This window comes from Protopterus annectens, chromosome 8.part0 (assembly GCF_019279795.1).
Source record: "Protopterus annectens isolate FY-2018-M chromosome 8.part0, PAN1.0, whole genome shotgun sequence".
In the NCBI taxonomy this organism is placed as follows: domain Eukaryota; kingdom Metazoa; phylum Chordata; order Ceratodontiformes; family Protopteridae; genus Protopterus; species Protopterus annectens.
In genome coordinates, this window is record NC_056741.1 from 1,558,753,984 (window position 1) to 1,558,775,181 (window position 21,198).

The window sequence follows — 21,198 nt, forward strand, 5'->3', positions numbered from 1 at the left end:
AGGCCCTTCCCTATTCCTCCTGTGTTGAATGTGGTGGAAGATGTTTTGCAGAGGCTTCCCTGAACCCTGATTCTTTGCCTCCTGCTCCTGTTAAACCTGATAGGTACTATAGGGTGCCCGAAGCTCATAAGTATTTGTTTAAGAGTCCTAGGGCGGACCCAGAAACTGTTTCTCAGGGGCCTAAAGGTGTTAAGGCCTCTGTGGTTAAAAATCCTGTTCCCACTGACAAAGAGGCAAGGGCGTTAGATAGGTGGGGTAAGAAAGTGGATACTTCTTCCACTCTAGCCATGAGAGCATTGAATTGTCAGTTTCACATGCTGAAATATCAAAATTTTCTCCTTTCACAATTGAAATCTAAGGTGGATGCTTTGGCGGAAGGTATTGATTGTAAAGACTTGCTGGATTTAGTTTATGTGTCTGAACAAGTGGGCAAGCATTCTTTGCAATGTGGTTTTGATGCTGTGCAGGCCTCCTCGAGGGTGGCTGCCACTAGTTCTGTTCTTCGCAGGCATGCCTGGTTGAGGGATCAAAATTTGGCTGAGCATGTTAAGACAAGGATTTTGGATGCTCCTTTACAGTCTGATGTGTTGTTTGGTTCACCTGTGGAAACAGTTTTAAAGAAAATGGAGGACAAAGCTAAGTCTATGCAAACTGTTAAAGATTTTTTGCAGGTACAGCCACCAGTTTAGTAGAAATTGGCCTGCTAAGGGGTGGACATATCCTGCTTATGATTCCCAGTCTAGGGGTAGGTCTAGACGTGGTAGGGGCAGGGCTCAAGGTTCTTTTAGGCCTAGAACAGGGAGTTCACCTGCTCAGACTTCTGGTGAGGGCAGGGGTCAGTCCTTTCGTAAACAGACCCAATGACCTGCCTTTTCAGCTGCCAGTAGATTCTCGTCTGGCAGCTCCATTGGAAGTACGACTGTCTCTTTTCAAAGAAAATTGGGATTTAATTACTCAAGACAGATTTTATTTCCATACAATGCCCCTTTCAAAGGCATGCCAGACGTTCCTCCTCCACAAAGAAAAGAGGCTCACAAGCAAGTTTCTCAGTTACTCCAAATGGGGCCATTCAGCCAGTCCCTGTATCAGAAAGGGGCCTAGGATTTTATTCTCGCATGTTCCTAGTACCAAAGAAGGGGAACACGTGGAGACTGCTTTTGGATTTATCTCTCCTCAACACTTCTCTGGACATTCCCAAGTTCAAGATGTTGACGTTACAACAGCTTTTACCCTGCTGGGCAAAGTTCACTGGATGGTAACTTTAGATCTCAAGGAAGCTTACCTTCATGTGCCTATCAGGCTAAGTTACAGGAAGTATCTGCGGTTTCAAGCTGGAGATTCTCATTATCAGTTCTCTGCATTGCCCTTTGGCTTATCTACTGCCCAGAGTATTCACAAAGGTTCTGGCTCCAGTGATAGCTTACTTCAGGCTACAAGGACTTCAAATCTATCCTTATTTAGACGACTGCCTGATTCTGGCTCAAGAAAAGGAAGACCTTCTACAGCATCTGGAATATCTTATAGCAGTGCTAAGATGCCTAGGGTATTCTGTGAACGAAATAAAGTCCAGTCTAGTACCCTCTCAAGACATGTGCTTTCTGGGTGTGAGACTGAATACAGCAGCCCAGATGGCCTTTTTAACCCCGGACAAACAAAAGAGTCTATCACTTTACTTCCATCAACTATCTCATCAGTCCGTGCTGACTGCAGAGACAGTCCTTCAAGCATTAGGGTTCATGGCATCTTGTATTCTGGTGCTTCCCAATGCCAAACTGCATATGAGGAAGTTACAATGCTATCTCAAAAATGTATGGACACAGCACTGCGAGGATTTAGATACTGTCATTCAAATAATACCTTGCCTTCAAAGAGAATTTTGTGGTGGGCTCAGGACTGTCACCTAAACAAGGGACTCTCTGTGACCCGGCCAGAGGCGAGTCAGATTTTACCGACAGATGCCTCGGACATTGCTTCGGGAGCTCATCTAAATGGAAAGTGGATACAAGACAAGTGGCCTGCCAGACTACAGCATCTACATATCAACATGAAGGAGATGTTAGCAGTCCAGTTTGCATTAATGGCTTTCAAGGAGTTACTTCTTCCAGGGCAGGTGTTGATTCTAACAGACAACACAACTGTCATGTGGTACTTCAACAAACAAGGCGGAACACATTCTTATCCTCTATGCAGGCAAGCAATGATTTTATGGGAGACTGCGCTACGCTTGCACCTAACTCTTCAGGCAAGGTTTCTGCCAGGAGCACAGAACTCCTTAGCAGATGTGTTAAGCAGACAAATCATGGATCCCCACAAGTGGAAACTGGATCTTCATGTATTCCAGAAATTGACAGTGTCATGGGGAACTCCAGACATAGATCTGTTCGCTTCTCCACTAAACCACCAGCTGCCACAGTTTTGCACAAAGGGGTTTCATCACACAGCTTGGAAAGTGGATGCTCTGTCTTTCAGTTGGACAAACCTTCATGTGTATGCCTTTCCACCTCTGCCTCTTCTTCCAAAGGTACTGTTAAAGGTCAGACAGGACAGGCCAAGGATGATTTTGATAGCTCCAGATTGGCCTCGCAACACTGGTACCCTCTACTACGGAGTCTGGTAAAGAAGCCTCCATGGCCTTAACCTTTGATTCCACATCTGTTATCCCAGCAGGACGGTCATCTGCTCAATGTCAAGCTTCACTCTCTTCATCTGACAGCCTGGCATATTCTGTGTTGAAACACAGCAGGTCTCAACTTCCTCAACAAGTTTTAAATGTGATTATGGAAGCTAGAAGACCTAGCACAAGGAAAGTGTACGCAGCAAAATGGAAGAGATTTTTATTTTGGAGTAAAGCAAAGAATTTGGAGATTTCTGAGCCTAATTTGAGTATGGCTCTTCAATATCTTACTGAGTTACTGGACAAGGGTCTGTCCTTCTCTTCCATTAAGATTCATGCTGCAGCAATCTCAGCTCACTATGATTGTGACCCACCATTATTTTCGCATCCTTTGTTCAAGCAGTTTCTTAGAGGGCAAAAATATAAGACCCCCGTAGAGCTCCTACTCCTGCTTGGGATCTCAATTTTGTGTTGGAAAAACTTACTCTACAACCTTTTGAGCCTGCGGCTACTGCTGAATTGAAATATTTGTCATGGAAGACTGCTTTTTGTTGGCTATTACTTCTGCAAGAAGGGTGTCTGAGTTGCAGGCCCTTATGGCAGTCGAGCCCTTTTGATTTTTCATAAGGATAGGGTATCATTACGTACTAATCCTTCCTTTATGCCTAAGGTGGTTTCTAGTGTGGCTTTAAACCAAACTATTCATTTGCCTACTTTTTATGCAGACCCCCAAAATAAAGGGGAAAAGATTTTGCATACTTTAGATGTACACAGGCAATTGCGTTATTACTTAAGCAGGACTAAGGATTTTAGGCAGTCTCAGCAGTTGTTTGTTTCTTTTGCTTTGAGTTCAGGGCAAGCCTGTGTCAAAACAAACTATTTCTAGGTGGATTGGCTTTTGCATTGCATTTTGTTATTCCCATCATGGCAAGGAGGTTCCAGCTGGGATTAGGCCTCATTCCACTAGGGCTACTGCCACTTCAACAGCATTTCTCAGGGGTGGCCACTAAGGATATTTTGGAAGCAGCTACTTGGAGTTCAGTGCATACTTTCTCTAAGCATTATCACCTTCCTATCTACTCTAAGTCTAGGGCTGGTTTGCCACAGCTGTTTTGCAAGGCATGTTGTCAGCTCCTGCTTCTTTATGATTTGCCAGCCTCCCTTACCTCTGCTTTGGGATTCTACCCAATAGTAAGGACTGCAGCAATGGAAAACGAAGAACATAGTACAGTTTTGTACCTACCATAAATGTAGATGTTCGAGGATTCCATTGCTGCAGTCCAATCCCTCCCTCCTTCCCCTCTGTGTTAGGGGTGGTTATGTAGGTGAGTTTACCTGCTTATATTTTTATATATATTGTTCATGTTTTGGTGCAGGTATTTTGGGCCTTGTCTTTTTAGGGTCTTCTGACATCTGGGGCAAGAAAAGACTGAGGATGTGACGCCGGTCATGCGCATTAGTACCCTGACGTACTGACGTCAGTCTAATGCGCCCTGACCGACGTCAGCCTTATACTCTGGTATTCGGGCCGACTGGATGCGGACTATACCCAATAGTAAGGACTGCAGCAATGGAATCCTCGAACATCTACATTTATGGTAGGTACAAAACTGTACTTTTCTTTTAGGTGGTGTCAGATTAAATACAGAATACAGAATGCTGTCTTTCACAGAGATATCTCAAATTAATATCTCAAATATTACTGCTGGGCTAGCTTTCAGAATGACATCATTTCTTGTCATCTGACTTCTAGTCCCCATGCCCAAAACAACCATTAATGCCATCTGGTAGCACTTAGCATCTACCTGTAAAAATACATAGACAAGGGTTTTTCATCAGATTTTTGGCAAATGGTGGAAGATATAAAACACTAAAACACTTCCAAGATAATACAGAAAGCTGCTTAGTTTTAGACGTTGTGTCTCCTTGCTGCACTGAAACTGAAACACATCTTTTTTTTATGGCCTAGCCATAAAGTAATTTAATTTCAGCTATTTTTCTGAAGGTTTGCAAGTTAAACTCCTGTATTCCAGTTTCCCTTGTTAAAATATATACATTTAAACAGTTACAATAGTATTATTTATTTTATTTATTTTACATTTGTTAACCGGGGGTGTCTGACTGAGCCAAAAAGGCACTTTTTCACCAGAGGCCTGGGGAGAAAAGCTCCACGTAGAAAAAATTATAGATACATTTAGTTATTTAGACATGATCAGTATACACACAAATTACAAAAGACATGTCTTTACAGTGGTATGCAGCACATCAACAGTGACAGTGGAGAGAACAAACAAAAAATATTAATTTAAAAACAAAGGTAATTAATAGATTTGTGGTGTACAACTGAAATTTGGAACATAGGTAGAATACATATATAGTACACAGGAACAGTACATATATTGTAGATTATCCAGTGTTTGTGAGTAAGATTGAAAACGATTATCAAGTACTCTAGGTTTAGTATGTGTACCTTATCTGCTTTCACTAGCCTGGGGAGCAGTCATGGCACTGCCAACTTTGCTTGAGATGTTGCCTGATGAGGTCTTTAAAGGAGGCTTTGGATGATGTGTTTCGAATGCTAGTGGGGACAGAGAGACAATAGTATATGTACATTTCTGTTGTATTCCAGCAGAGTACACTGTGGATACATTTCAAACAGCACTTTGTAAAATACTTCTTCAGCACACATCCCTAGAAACCATCTTGTATGATGTAGAGCTCTAATACATTTGTAACACAAATATTTTAAATGAATCATATTGATAGTCACAAATGACATATAATTATTTACAAAATTCCAGGTAGCTGTACTGGCAGTATCTCCTTTTGTTACCCTCTATATAAATCATGTTAATATTCACAAATGACATATAATTATTTACAAAATTCCAGCTAGCTGGGCTAGCAGTATCTCATTTCATGACAGCATGTACATCACTAAACAACCACACCAACTTCATTGTCCTGAATGTTTCTTCACCAGAAATATCTCAGGTATCACTAACCTTAGCTATTCTAAAAGTCCTGTTCCTCTACTCAGTATCATACAGGCTCCTGAGGGATATCCTATGGTTACCCTTCTGTGTTACGAGCTGCCCAGCACTCTGAACTCCTTCACCTAAACAGAACAAGTGGTAATTAAAACACCTGCTCTAGAGATCTAAACCTGTACTACTATATCCACAACACCAGATGGTATGACAGGCTGTCCACATACACGAAGAAGAGGACTCCTTTAGCAAATTTTCAAAGCAGTCTGGCTGAATGAATGAGTGATTGCAAATTATCACGTGGGATGCATGGGGAGAAATCTGTTGCCAGCCTCCCAGCAGCACTGCATAATACATCTGATGTTTTCGATAGTCTGTTTTGGCTGTAAGCTTAACAGGACCCTGTGAACTAAGGACTATGGGATGAGGCTTGTTAGCCAGCAGCACATATCCTTAACCATTTGAGTTATACATCTTCATAAAAGCCTTACCATAGCTCAGTACATGGTGTAAACTGAGGAATGTTGCAGTGATTTGCATCAGCTCCCTTTCAGTACTCCATAATGCTATACTGTATCTGTATGCTCTAGGCATATGCTGCAGCTTTGAGGACTTCTGGGTGAGAAAAAAAAGATCTTGACACTGATAGGTTAACCCAGTAGCCCATGATGCTATTTCAGCTATCCTTTGTAATCTGAAACAGCAACTCCTCATAAATTATTTTCTCACTGTTATTAGAGTGAAACCTAGGATTGCCAAAGGTTATGTGATTATGCATTTACTATATGTAAATTATGAGCGACTCCCATGCATTTATGGGGTACAGGAAACATGCCCCCGGCAAAAAAAAAAAAAAAAGTTTTTGATATGTGTTACTTATTTGAATGGAAGAGATGTTTCGATGTGTCATGATCACTCCCATGATTAAGTGATCACTTTTCAAGGCCTCATGGCCTCATAGTGAAACCTCTTCTTTCTTAGCCTAGCAAGGTGCTTAATACTCAGCGCGTAGCTTATCTTTCTTACCACTACTGTTTTTTTATTCAGTTTTGCAGACTCACCTTAAATCTGCAAATACATTTTGCTGTGTACATTTGTTCTTTCTGTATGCCATTTACCTTTCCAATTCCATGGTAGGTATTTCGCTTGTATGAACTATTAGATGCAAAGTTAATGGTTTGTTATAATTACTATATGTAATACATAATGGCTTGTTGTAATTACAGCATTCTCTTACGTACCTTAGAAAATTATTTTTCTCTGTTTGCAGTAATATAACATGCAGATAAAGTACATTGTTTTTTTTAACAGATGCAATGAATGTTGGGGTGATAACTGGTGCTGTATTTGGCGTTATCATTGGGGTTGTTCTGATACTAACTACTGTATGGCTGGTGATCCGAAGACAAGAAAAGAAGAAATATGAAGAGGAGGAAACCCCAAATGAAATAAGGTGCATTTTAGAGCATGAATTGTAATTATAATCCATATTTGGAGTATAAAATAAGGGTATGTTGTTTCTGTAGTAGTACTGGAAGGTATAGTGTACACAGGTATCCCTTTATTAGCTTCTACTGGGAGGGTCTGTAGTCCTGACTTAAGCTCTGCCTTTGAGGCTTTCAAGAGAGTGCCTATTTGTGTAACATCATAGGTATCCCCTCATTAGAGCTCCCTGGAGCTGGCTGGATTCAAAAGGATAGATGTAATTAAGGCAAAACATAATTAGAAAACACATTTCTGGAATTTTCCTAAATGAATCAGCTAAAGAGAACCTTTTGTCAGAATGCATCTAGAGTAGAATTCAAAAATAAAAAACCTCTATTCGCAAATGGATGAATTTAGAAACTTGCTAACTATTTCAGTTAGTTGACTAAAAATGTAACAGAACAGTAATTTGGTTTTCAATTAGACATTATATATTAATGGCAAAGAAGCCTTATGCTTTGGAAGTTACATGCATGTTCAAGGTAATATTAATAAATATTACATCAACATTTGAGCCCTTTCATTCGTTTCATGGTTACAAGTCGAACTTCTTCAGAATTGTGACTCAAGTTGTGAGACTACAGAGTTTTTTGGAACAAAATGTGAGTGTGTGTGTAGCTAGGGATTGCTTGCATCACTTCCTCCATTTTAGTTATATTAAGGTTCCTATTGAGACCCGGGGGCGTGTCTGCTTTAAGCTTAATTTGCCACTGCAGTTCCCTTACCTCTAGCAAGGTGTTGTAGTCCTCAAAAAACCTGTCTGGGCTTTCCAGTACTAGGAATTTGAACTGAGGGTTGTTTGTGCAGGTAAGAGTGTGTCTAGGTAGGACATTATTCTCTTCTGTGTTTCTTATGGCCTGTTTATGTTCCTTTATTTTGTTGCTGACTTTTCTGATGGTTTTGCCCATATAGAAGGAATCGCAGGAGGAACAGGTAGCTAAGTAAACCAGGTTCATGGAGTGGCAGTTGTAGGAGCTATTTACAGAAATAGTAGTATTTTTGCTAGGTAGCCTGTATGCAGAGCTATCAAGGGGCAGCAGCTACCACATTTCTTCATGCCTCTGGGTTGGTGGGCATGGGTAATGATAGCATTGTCTCTTTTCTCTAACAAACTTTTCAGGAAATTGGTCTTTGGTAGCAAAAATCAGAGGCATCTTGTAGCACTCGCTCCAGTTCTTGGTTGTCTGCAATGAAATCCCAGTTTTTCTCTATTATCCATCTAAGACTCTTAGTGTCTCTTGAGATTGGAAGGGAGAATCTAGGGGTGAGTTCCTTCATTTGTTTGAGTTTCGCAGTGAACCCTGCTTTTAGGATGGGGAAATTTTGAGCGTCTGTGGAAGTGGATTTCTTTTTCGACTGTCTCCAGTAGGTGTGGACGGTAATGCCTTTCTAGAAAAAGCCGTTTTAATATCTGGCTTTCTTTGAGGAAGGACTCATCCTCTCTAACTAGTCTGCTAAGTCTAACATACTGGCCCCTGACAATATTCCTTTTCGTGAAAGGTGGGTGCTGGCTGTTATAGTCCAAGTAGTTGTTCCTGAATGACCCTTTCCTATAAACGTTGGAAGTGGACTTCCTGGAGGGGAGTCTAGGGTCAGGGAGATGTCCAGGAACTGCACCTTGCGCCTATTGCCAGACATTGTAAAATCCAAGAAAGGAATGCTTTCTTTTTTGGCCCTTATGAAATCTTTGAGTTCATTTTCTAGAAAAACTATATCATCTATATATCTCTTGTATAGATGTACTTTCTCAAAACATTTTAGGTATTTGAGTAGATCACTCTCTCAGCTGGAGAGCAGCAGATTCACATAAGCTGGAGCCAATTTGGCTCCCATAGCTACACCTTTTTGCTGGTGGAATATTTCCCCATTAAAAGTAAAAAAGTTATGTCGTACAAAACTGATCAGTTCACATGTTTTGCTGATTTCCTTTCTGCTTAGGGTAGTGTGTTTTCTCAGTTAATTAGCTGTGAGGGTGATGCCTTCCTTATGAGGGATGTTAGTGTATAATGCCACTATATCCAGAGTGACCAGTTTCTGATCTTTGTTCATTTGCCTTGAAGTGGTTGTTCCAGTTTCTGATCTTTGTTGGAGACTTGGTACTGATGTAGTTGGTTGAGGAATTCCCAAGAATCCCTTAGCTAACCACAGTTCTGTACTATTGGATTATAGTAGAAGTCTAGGAACTGAGAAATGTTTTCTGTTTTTATTCTTCTGGAAGAAACTATATTTCTGAAGGGAGGATGAGTCTCACTCTGCTGGGTCTTGGGTAGCACAAATAATTTCCCTAAGCTAGGGTTGTACACCATTAGGAAGTCAAATTCCTGCTCTCTGATTTTTCCTTGCTGCAACATCTCTAATAGCTGTATGTCTATAGCTCGAAATTCATCTCCCACTTTTTGTTCGGGTTTCATAACAGTTGTCCTTTTCTAACTCCTGCTTCTTTTGCTTAATTTATTCAGCCTATTCCATTACAACAATGCCTTTGCTTACTTTAAAATATGATACAACCACAACCATCACTTTACGTAATATGTCATAATGTATAAACTTAGTTAAAAACATTTTGTGCAGACATTTTGCTCATATTTATATGGTTTTGCTCCTTTTAATTTCTCCAAATCTTTTGGGTTTCTGATACCATGATGGGAATGGGCCCCATTCCTAAGACAAAGTACGATTAAAGTTCATGAAATTAGTATTGTTTTAGTCTTTAATGTCAGCCAAAAGTGCTCTTCGCAGCACCCGCAATGTGCCCAGTAATGACTCCTTCTGCAATTCATACAGTATTACATGTATTGGTAACATATCTGAATACAATTGTAGATTCTTTTTTTTTCTGGATGAGCTAGATGATGGAAAAATACACTAGACAGCAGACTACATTCTGGTATTTGAAAGATTCAGTGCCTGATTTTAATTAAAGATCTGATGTTGTCTCTTCCATCTGTTCCTCAATGGATGGGTTATCGGATCTGTCTCAGATGCAACTTCAGTTACTCAGAGACTTTGGATCCAGTGCACAGGCTGCTCCCTTTACCATAACCTCCCTACAATCTGACAGACACCTCAGATCTAGTTTGCCACTTGATTGTTATGGATGTGGTCTCCATTGCTCAGGCTCATTGATTAGATAAGTGCTATTTTTGTGGTTATCTCTCACTTTCTGTTTCTCAGAGTTTTATCTCCAGTTCTTTCAATCTTCACTTACCCTGATTAAAAAAAAAAAAGACTACATAGACATAAAAGTTCTTTCTTTCTTGTGCTCCCTTACCTCACCTGTTAGTGTCTGTTTTGTAGTTGTAGTAGTTAGGTATAACAGATTGTTTTGGTATTAAGTGAGTTTGTTTAGTATAAATAATTATGTGAAGTTGTTCTATCTTGACGTTCATTCTTTACTGATGGGTTCAAAGCCGATCCCTCAACTCTGAGTCAGCCAATTGCAAACCTCGAGGTCTTCAAATAGCTTGAGGCCAAGTTCCTATCCCATGATGCACCTGGAGTTACCTCAGATCTAGTTTGCCGCTGCAATAGATCAAAGGTTCTGCATTAGCTCGGGCCAGTAAAACTGTTTTTCTACTTTTTACTTAGTGATAGTTACATATTAGATAGTTTAATTAGCTTAGATAGTTTCTTAAAGCTCTTTATAACCCATTTTACCAGGTTACAAAGAGATCTTCTTAAGGAGCTAGGAGATAATCTTCAGGGTACAGTAGCTGCAGGGGTTTCTGACAAAGTTGCTGCCCAGCTTGCTACCCTCAATTCTATAGTCAACTCATCTATGCGCCTCAGCTCTTATGCGGTTGATGGAACGAGTAGGGCAGCAGGTACATGAGTTGCTCTTAGGAGACACTCCTGGATGCACTTGTGTTCCTTCGTGGATCCCTTCAAGTCATTCTTCGTGAACACTCCCTTTGATGGCTCATCCCTTTTCAGGCCTAAAGTGAAGGAAACCTTAACCATGTGTGAACAGGACGGAAAGACTCTGTCTGCCGTCGGGGTCCTTTTCTCCACCCCTACCCAACCCTACTCTAAAGGTCAAAGGGGAGGAAAAATGTGGTTCCAAAAAGCCCAAGAAGACTTTCAAGATGCATGTGGTGAACCCCCCTCCAGAGGCAGAGGAAGGGGCAATATTGGAAGACACCGCCCTAGCGGCAGAGGGGGTCCGCAACACCAGGGTGACAAAGATCACTTCTCTGGGAAGCCCTACCAGTGCTCCTGAAAGGAGGCCTGACTGTTCTGCTGTGGAGGCAGTCAGGGGTTGCTTATCTTTGTATCCAGATGCCTGGCTCAAAATAAAAGACAGCTGGGAACAAAGTATCATTTCCAGAGGATACTTCATCCCATTTACCACATCCCCTCCACTCATAAGAAAAATCCCGGATGTTCCACCCAGTTACAGGGAACAAGCAACAATAGAGGTCCAAATGTTGCTAACAAAAAGAGTCATCCAACCAGACCCAGCAGACCAGACAGGACCAAACTTACACAAGATTCTTTTTGGAGCCAAAGAAGACAGGGGACTGGAGACCCATATTGGACCTCAGCAGACTGAATAAATATATAAAGAAAGAAAAGTTCCAGATGGTCACGCTTCAGTCTATACTCCTCTTCTTAGGGAAAGACAATTGGATGTGCTCGATAGATCTCAAGGATGCGTACTACCACATAAAAATGGCCAGGCCATCCAGGGATCATCTGCATTTCCGGCTGGGAGCCAATCATTACCAGTTTCGAGCCCTGCCTTTTGGTCTCACTACAGCCCCCAGAGTGTTCACCAAATGCATGGCAGTGGTCACAGCTCACCTGAGGCATCTAGGATTCCAGGTGTTTCCATACCTAAACGATTGGCTTTTTTCCACTACCACCAGGCATCAACTCATTCAAGCCTGGCAGTCCACTCTGTCACTCTGCAATCAACTGGGCATTACAATTAACTCAAAAAAATCTGCCTTGTCGCCATTGCAGCATATCATTTTTATCAGGGCGGAACTGGACACCACTACCACACTAAGACTTCCAATAGAAAGAGTCTTTCTTCTTAGTCAGCATGTCAGCATTCTGATATCAAAGACAGAGCATCAGCATCAGAAGTTCTGAAATTATTAGGCATGATAGCAGCAGCAATTCTAGCCATACCACTAGCTCGTATGCACATGAGGATACTACAATGGCTGTTGTTCACTCAATGGTCTTACCAAGAGCTTCCCATGTCTCACACTATAATGATCACAAATTCCTGCAAAAAGGACCTTCACTGGTGGCTGACCTCACTTCATGTCATGATAGGACACCCATTTGTGCTACCCCTCCATCGGTCACAGTGACCATGGACGCTTCCCTGATAGGGTGGGGTGCATTTTCAGGGAAAGACAGCCCAAGGCACATGGACCGATCAAGAGACACATCTGCATATTAATGTCCTGGAGATGAGAGCAGTACTCTTGGCATTGCAGTACTTTCAGGACTCTCTTCCTCTGGGTACAATTGCAATTCAGACAGACAGCATGTCGATTGTCTGGTATTTGAACAAACAAGGAGGAACCAGGTCTTACCTCCTTTGTCACGAGGCTCTCAGATTATGGCAGTGGGCTGTTTCCACCCAGTGCTTTCTGTTGGCAACGCACATCCCGGGGAAATCCAGCATGATAGCAGACAAGCTGAGCAGGGCAATCTTGTTGTCCCATGAGGGTCCCTCAAGAAAGAAATAGCGGACAGGATATTCCGCAGGTGGGACCAGCCTTGCTGCGACCTTTTTACCAGTCACATGAACACCAAATGCAGAAGCTACTTTGCCCTGATTGCCCCTCTGGGAGAAGCCCCAAGGGACGCACTCATTCATGATTGCCCCCAGGTCTCCTCTATGCATTCCCACCAATCCCACTGATACCCAAGGTATTACAGAAAGTCAAAGCCCTGGGAAGGACCATCATTCTAATAGCTCCCTATTGGCCTTGTCAGATTTGGTTCCCCTTCCTTCAACTTCATCTTTTGGAGGACCCCTGGATTCAGGACTCAGTTCCAGACCTTCTGATGCACTCATCGGGGAAACTTCATCCCTCTCTGTAGTCCCTGAAGCTGACAGCTTGGCTGCTCCAATTCCCATCATAGCCAGGTTCCATAACCTCCCCAATGAGACAAAACAGATCCTTTTATCTTCGCATAAATCTTCTACAAGGAAGCTATATCTTAGCAAATGGAAAACATTTTCTATATGGGACTCTAAAAATATTGATCCTTACCAAGCCCCTATGGCCTCCATTTTAGAGTTCTTGACTATGATTTTTAACAAAGGATCTGCAGCAGCAACAGTTCATGTTCAACTGGCTGCTATTTCAAATTTTCATCTTGGATTTGAAGGATTGAATATCATGTTTCACAAGTTATCCAAAGCCTTTCTCAAAGGGACTTTTCATTTCAGACCACCTGTGAAATCTCCCTATTCTCCATGGAATCTAAATTTTATGCTTTCCCACATAATTCTTCTGCCATTTGAACCAGCTTCCTCTTGTGACCTTAGATTTTTGTCATGGAAGACCATCTTTCTGGTAGCTATTACTTCTGCCCACAAAGTGTCAGAGCTTCAGGCTTTATCCATCAAGTCTCCCTATTTGATAGTCCATGCTGACAGAGTCTCACTTAGAGCAAACCCCTCATTGTTGCCCAAAGTTTGCACTGATCCAGTCTCAACCAAATTATTGATTTGCCAGTCTTCTGTCCCAACCATTCGAACAATTTAGAGTATATGCTGCACAAACTTGATGTTCACAGACAGCTCATATTTTATTTGGATAGACCAAAAGATTTCAGAAAATCAGACCAGCTTTTTGTTTCATTCTCAGACTCCAGAAAGGGTAGACCAGTGGCTAAAACAACTGTCTAAATGGTTATCTGATTGTATCAGCGTTGCCTATTCAGCTGCCAATATGCCTTTGCAGCATAAGATTAAAGCTCATTCAACCAGGGCAGTTTCTACATCATCTGCCTTTTCTACCAGACTTCCCATTGATAAAATTTGTGCAGCAGCCACTTGGTCAAAACCTCATACCTTTATCACTCATTAAAAAGTTGACAAGGCCTCCAAGGACAGGGCCTCCTTTGGATCCATGGTCCTGAGAAATATACTCCTGTGAGCCACCCGATATTGATGGTGCTTGAGACGCTACCCATCAGTAAAGAATGAACGGTGAGATAGAACAACTTCACATAAAGAAGTTATGTATTTACCATAATGTTCCACGTGAGTTGTTCATCTCGCCTTCATTCTTATGTCCCTCCCTCCAACTCCCTCCTGGCTGTTAGATGACCAAGATGCTGAATCCATCCTGGTCACTCAATCCTTCTATACCCTTTCTTGGGAGTGAAAGAATGACATATGGTATTATTATATGCAGCAAACAAGATATGAGGTAACTCCAGGTGCATCATGGGATAGGGACTTGGCCTCGAGCTATTTGAAAACCTTGAGCTTTGCAATTGGCCTACTCAGAGCTGAGGTATTGGCTCCAAACCCATCAGTAAAGAATGAAGGCGAGATGAACAACTCACATGGAACGTTATGGTAAGTACATAACTTCTTTTTTTCTAATTTAGATGCTTACTAGATTGTGATTCTTAGTGTATGAATGTATGTATATATATTTGCATGTGTGTGTGTGTGTGTGTGTGTGTGTGTGTGTGTGTATATATATATATATATATATATATATATATATATATATATATATATATATATATATATAGATGTGTGGGTCTACTTCTAACATTCAAAAACTAATTTCTTCGGGGATTAGAAAATAAACACCCCCTTTTGTGAAGGTCAGTTAACTGAATCATGTCAGTTAACCGAATCACGGTACAGTGGGGATAAGGAAATATATCATTTTCCCCACTGCAGTGTAATCTAGGAGTTAGTATATATAATCTAGGAGTTAGTATATATAACTACCAGAGATGTGTCCGGCAAAGTAGAATACATTTTTCCCTGCACCCCCACACCCCTACACCCCTGCTACTTATATATACTAACTCCAAGATCGCACTACAGTGGGGAAAAGGATTTATTTGCTTATCCCCACTGTACCGTGATTCGGTTAACCGACTTTCTCAAAAGTGCACTTTCGTGAAAGTGGATGTCTGCTTTCTAATCTTCAAAGAAAATAGGTTTTTGAAGATTATAAGTGGACCCATATATAAACACACACACACACACACACACACACACACACACACACACACACACACACACAAACACATGCATTTATATATAAACATTTGTTTTTTTGTTAGGGTACAGGACTTTGGATTTTTCATGATGTCTGATAAACTTTCAGTTTTTAAAAAAATGTGTGACCTGCGGTCATAAAGTAACCATTTCAGACGCATGTGCCAAATACATCTATTGTCTGTAGGCTGCTCACATGGACGCACAGTGCAGTGTCTGTGGGGCCTTTGGATATATGGCTTTAGTTGAGAGGAGGAATAATCTAGTTATTAAGAGGTTCCTCCCTGCCTGGTTCAGTCCTTTACTTATTCTACTGCTTCTCCTTTGACTGAGATCAAAAGTTGAAAAATATCATGAGAAAGCCGAGGAAAACAGAAAAAGAAAAATCAAAGGAACCAAAGAAAGTGGTCCCTGGATCACTCCTCTTCTTCAGCTCCAGCACCAAAAATTTCAAAACCTTCAGATCCCACCTTCATGCAGGAGCATATTCTTAATGGATCTCATACATCTCCCTTACCAGAGCTATGCTTTTCACCAGAGCCGATATCACCCATTCTTTAGGAGAGGCCTCTCCATTAGATTGCCCAACCTTCTTCTACAGATTCCTGTCCCTACTCAGTTTGGTCATCCAGAAGTCTTTCTGAAGCTGATGTGGATGGGATGAATGTCAAGTTCCTCAGGGCCCAAATCCAACAGGGAGTTCTACTTCTCTGACCCCTGTTCAGGTCAGGGGAATGGTTTCTTCCTCTCATCAGATGTTTGTTTCTACCCCAATGCATCCTTCAGAGTCAAGGCTATCAGATCTCTGATTTCCCTGGGGTATGTCCACTTTAGATCTGAAGACACGGTCTTCTTTGGCTCTGACAATATCTCTGATCTGGTCGGCTCTGAGTGGCTTGGATCCTGATGGATATTGGAGCCAAATAGTCAGATATGGAGGGCAGGTTCAACTGTTAGACCTATAGAGCTGTGCCTTTCTCTCAGGGCTTTGTCACTGGACAGCTTGCCTCTGACGTCTGCTTCAGAGCTGAGCAGAATTTCGAGGCCAGTCTTTCTTGGAAGCCATGGCTGCTATTTGAAGGATCTGGGTCCTTTTTTTGGCCTGTGTTTTTGAGGGTGTACGGAGAGTACTCTATGGTCCTAGAAAGTAGACTTCCCTCTTGGCTGTAATCCATCCGTCCAACACAGGATTTCCCTGGGTCCTGATCCTGGTCTCTTTCTCTATTCCATCAGGATAGCCAGTCTGAAAGTCTTGAGTCCATCCACATTGAGGACCTCCAATCAGCTTTTGAGTCATTCTCAGATCACCCCAGTAGGGAGGCTCATCAGAAGCATACGTTCAAAAGGAGGTACATTGGCTCCTCGTAGGAGTCTCTAACTGAATATACTGATTTTGATGATGAGGAGAAGTCCCCTAGATTCTGTCTTGAGGACATCTCATTCTGCAAAATATTATAGCTGTTCAAGCAAAAAGGGGGCTGTAGTCAGAAGTTCCACCCTAGAGAAGTTGGTATTTCTCGAGGCTTTTGGGGCTGGCCCATAGGTCCCTCCCATGGATAAGATGGTAGATTTAATCTCTAAATGGGCATGCAAGGAATCATAAATGGCTGAATCTGTCCCATGTAAACCCAACAAATTCCTGGTGTCACCAAAAGACCATCCTTATTGAAGCATGGGTTTAGCCATTGATTCCATTGTGGAGGCAGTGGCCATCAAGAAGGAACTGGCTGAAGAGTTCCACTGTCCATAATCCTAACAGGGAGTTTAGGGCGTTGAACAGATCAGTGACCTTTGCTGTCAGGGAGCTAAATTATCTGGCTCATGTTATGCACTTCCAGAGAGATTAGACTAAACTGCTTTCCAAATCACTTTCAGGGTCCTTATCTGCTGGGGAAATGAAGTCTGTCTATCCTCCAATATCACTTATATCTCAATGTGCCACATTTTCAGTGCTACTGAAGGCACCTCTAGAACTATGGACTCTGGCTTAACCATAAGGAGATATGCTTGGATGCTGCTGTGTGATTTTGCAGAACACTTTAAATGTCCTTCATTAACTCCTCCTATGATGGATCATCACTGTTCAGTCAGAAGGTTAAAGAAACTCTGTCTAGGAGTGAACAAGATGGTAAGATCTTGTCTGACATATGGATCTGATTTTCTACCCCTAGAAGACCTTTTCTAGAAACCAAAAGGGAAGGAAGAAACTTTAGTTCCAGAAATCTTAAGGGTCCATACCTGGCACTGCTGGTTAGAGACCCTCTGAGGCAGCAGAAGGAACTCTAATGGCAGGCATCACTGCTGTGGCAAAAATTTCCTGCAAAACCAGGAATTTCAGGGTTCCTTCTCTGATATGTCTTATCAATGCTCCTGAATGTTTGCCAAACTGTCTTTCTCTGAAGGCAGTCAGGAGCACTTATCTCTGCACCCCATGCTCTGGACATCCATTACTCAAGATGTCTGGGTGCAGTGGATCATAACCAGAGGCTGGTCCATCCCCTTTCTACAACCTCCTCCATGCTTAAAGAAACTTTCTGATGTTCCACCCTTCCAGAGGGAAACAGCAGAATTAGAAATAGAAAAGCTGCTAAGAAATCAAGCTATCCAGTACATCCCAGCATACTAGCAAGGAACCAGATATTACTCCATATCCTTTTTAATGCCAAACTAGAACAGAGACCTCAGACTAATTTTGGATCTAAGCCCCCTGGGCAAATATGTGAAACAGACAAAATTCCAGAGGTCATGGTTTAGTCCTTCAATTACTAATTACTAAGGAAGGACAACTGGATGTGCACGCCTAATCTCCAGGATGCATGCTACCATATAAAAATGGACAGATGCTACGGGAGGTTTCTTCACTTCAGGCTGGGAGCCAGTCATTTCCAGTTTAGAGCCCTTCCCTTTGATCTCACCACAGCCCATTGGGTGTCCACCAAGTGCATGGCAGTGGTTGCAGCTCATCTTAAGTTGCAGGAGTTCCTAGTGTTCCCACTTCCCATATCTGGATGTCCGTCTCATAACCACCCCTCCAGGAATCTTATTCTCCAAGCCATGGACTCCTTACTCCATTTTTGCTCAAAAATAGGCATTAAAGTAAATACAGCCAAGTCCAAGCTTCATCCAGTGCAGGCCTTGGAATTTATTGGAGCATTTTTGGACACAAAACTACAAATTGACAAGCTTCTACAAATTGTATTCTCACTATGCACAAACAAGTACATGCTGTTCTTCCATGCCAGAAGACACCAGCAAAATTGATTCTATATCTCCTAGGCTAATGGCAGCAGCCATCACTTTTATTCCTCTCACCAGATATCGCATGAGAGTTCTCCGGTAGACTGAATTAGCTCAGTGGTCTATCAGATATCAGTTCCTGAGTTTTTAGGTCTGACTCACAGAGATCTGCAGGTCTCATAGCCAATGATGTCTGGAGTCCCCAAAAGTCTCTCAGGGTCCAGAATGTCCATCCATGAGACCTCCCAAGTGTATTAGTAGATGGGGACTCCATCTCATCTGTGGAGGAACAGCTGAAAGAGACATCAGATATCAAATTATGTACTTGCCATAAGGGTAGGTCCGTGTTATCTGCATCCATCCTTCCTCAACTTTCCTCCCTCCCTCCTTTCCTTGAATTCTTTTTCCTTGGTCCTGGAGTAGTTCTTCTGAGCTACCTTAGCTTGATCATGTACTCTTCAAGTTCTAGGCTTGGCAGCTGTCTTTTATACTATGTGACATTTGGTCTTATAGATTTGAGGGCAATCTCCTTTACACTGGTGTGGGTGCAAACTCGATCTGAGAAATCTCTCTCAGTGCATAGGAGTTATGGGTAAGGGGAAGAGCTTGAGCACTGGGTCCAAAGGCTGAGAGCAGCCAAGGTCAGATTTGAGATGGATCCAATAACCAATTCATTGAGGAAGGACGGAAGCTGAAACACAGGTATGTCGTAATGAAAGTAATGAAACCATTCCTTCTTTGCATTCACTCATTTATAGAAACATCTAGAAATGTTTATGAAAAGTTTTTTTAATTCCTTAAGTCAAGAACCATCAGGTTTATAAACATTTTAGAAGTCATCTTCACCTTGCAAAGTTACATGAATAAATGTGATGAAACAAGGCTGTGTGGTATAGATGGATAAAGGTCCTAACAATAACTCAGATGGTGTGGGTTAAAGTGTTGACTCCTGTGTTGGAGGAGCGATGCAGGGAAGGATGGGGATGAGTGACAATACTGGCTCCATCATCCTGAAGGGAGGAGGTGGTCCCTGTCTGTCATTCTGCCCATAGCAGATAGAGGACTGCAGGCTGTGAAAAGGCACAAGCTTGTGCTTCCAAGTCAGTGATGGTAGCCCACAGTAACCTGAGTTAGGGGGCATCCACATATATGTGGAATGCATAGTAGATCATTCTGGTGAAATGAGTACCTATGTCACCCACCCAGGGTTGGGATTATGGTTCTTAGACATGCCCTCATTTCTTGCATCAGGAAATGTAGATAAGGGCACAACCCCCTCCATGGCTACCAGTATGACAGCCCCTCTTTTCAGCTGTCACCATGGATGCTGGGAACTCCCCAGTGATGAGGGAACAAATAGTCTTAAAGCTGAGAGGAGTGGACTTGATAGCTGACCCTCAGGGAGGGTGAAAACACCAAAACTGAATAAATGTGATACAGAGTCAAGTTCTTTCATCATGAGAGAATTTATTTTGTGAGGCAGTGGTAAGGACAATTGTGTTGCCTAACAGTTACCACCTGCATTCCTAATTTAGTTTGCTTTAAAATGTAGGATGTGAGAAATTGGGAGAACTCATTGTGTTCTAGCTCATAAAAAAATGTTACTCATCAATATTTCCTCATCTCAAAGTGATGCAAGCCAGGCAGATTTGCATGGGAGCTGTGCCACTGTGTACCCTCTTTGTGGAAGAACTTTGTCCTACCCTTTGCATTAAATATATATATAACAACACTGTGTTCATACCAATTTCGGGGAAATAACATTTACTGACGTGCCCTTCAAAGGAGCGTTATACAACAAGGTGTCCTACTCCTGGGTGTGACTCTTGTCATGTAATATGATTCAGAAGACAATATTTGCTACAGATTTATGCTGTGTAACTACATGTTACTCAAAAATGAGACCAGCATGAAAAATTCTGAGGAAAAGAAATAAAAGATATCAGTCCAGCAAAGGGAAGAGTCATTCCATAGTATTGGCAAGTACAAAGGCATAGCTAACTCTAACGACCTGCAGAATTAAAAATAGTCCTGATATTATATGGAAGTTTGTTGGTATATATTATACCAGGGGCACAGGAAAATAACTTTATTGGGTGGCGAAAACCAGGGAACTTTTTTAGCTAGGCTTATATAGGCCCCAGGGCTGATAGCCTAGTACCTAACTATGAACATATATATATATATATATATATATATATATATATATATATATATATATATATATATATATATATATATAGTATATTTTTTTCTTAACATTTTTATTGAGTTATAGGATAAAGTGAAAAAATCAACATATCATATATGCACAGATGATGGAGTGTTCTGTGACTGAGTGTTGTGATATGTTATGGGTGGTCTCATCAGAAATACCGCATCTGCTTCCCCACTGTCCTGCAGTGCCTTCAACACCACATGGAGATGTGGAGGTGGTTCTACTACTGGAATTACACCATGCCCTTGTCTTCCCATGGTGGGCTTACCCACTTGATCTGGAGGAGGACCAAAAGCCATGATGGACAGCCCCACTGGGACATATATAGCATACTGACTTCCTATGCTGACTTTCACATATGTTACAGAGTTGAGCCAGGCCTTACCACAAGCCATCTTCCATACCATATGCAACCTTAATTAATAAGCTCTAT

At 41.8% G+C, this 21,198-nt stretch overlaps 1 protein-coding gene across 1 annotated transcript in view; it reads left to right on the forward strand.

Annotated features, from left to right (window-relative positions):
* Positions 1 to 21,198, forward strand: part of LOC122808512 (CXADR like membrane protein) — a 490,245-nt gene that overhangs the window by 353,918 nt on the left and 115,129 nt on the right. Inside the window, exon 6 of the mRNA XM_044079467.1 lies at positions 6,916 to 7,057. Coding sequence (XP_043935402.1) covers positions 6,916 to 7,057 — 142 coding nt within the window. The remainder of the gene's footprint in view (positions 1 to 6,915; positions 7,058 to 21,198) is intronic.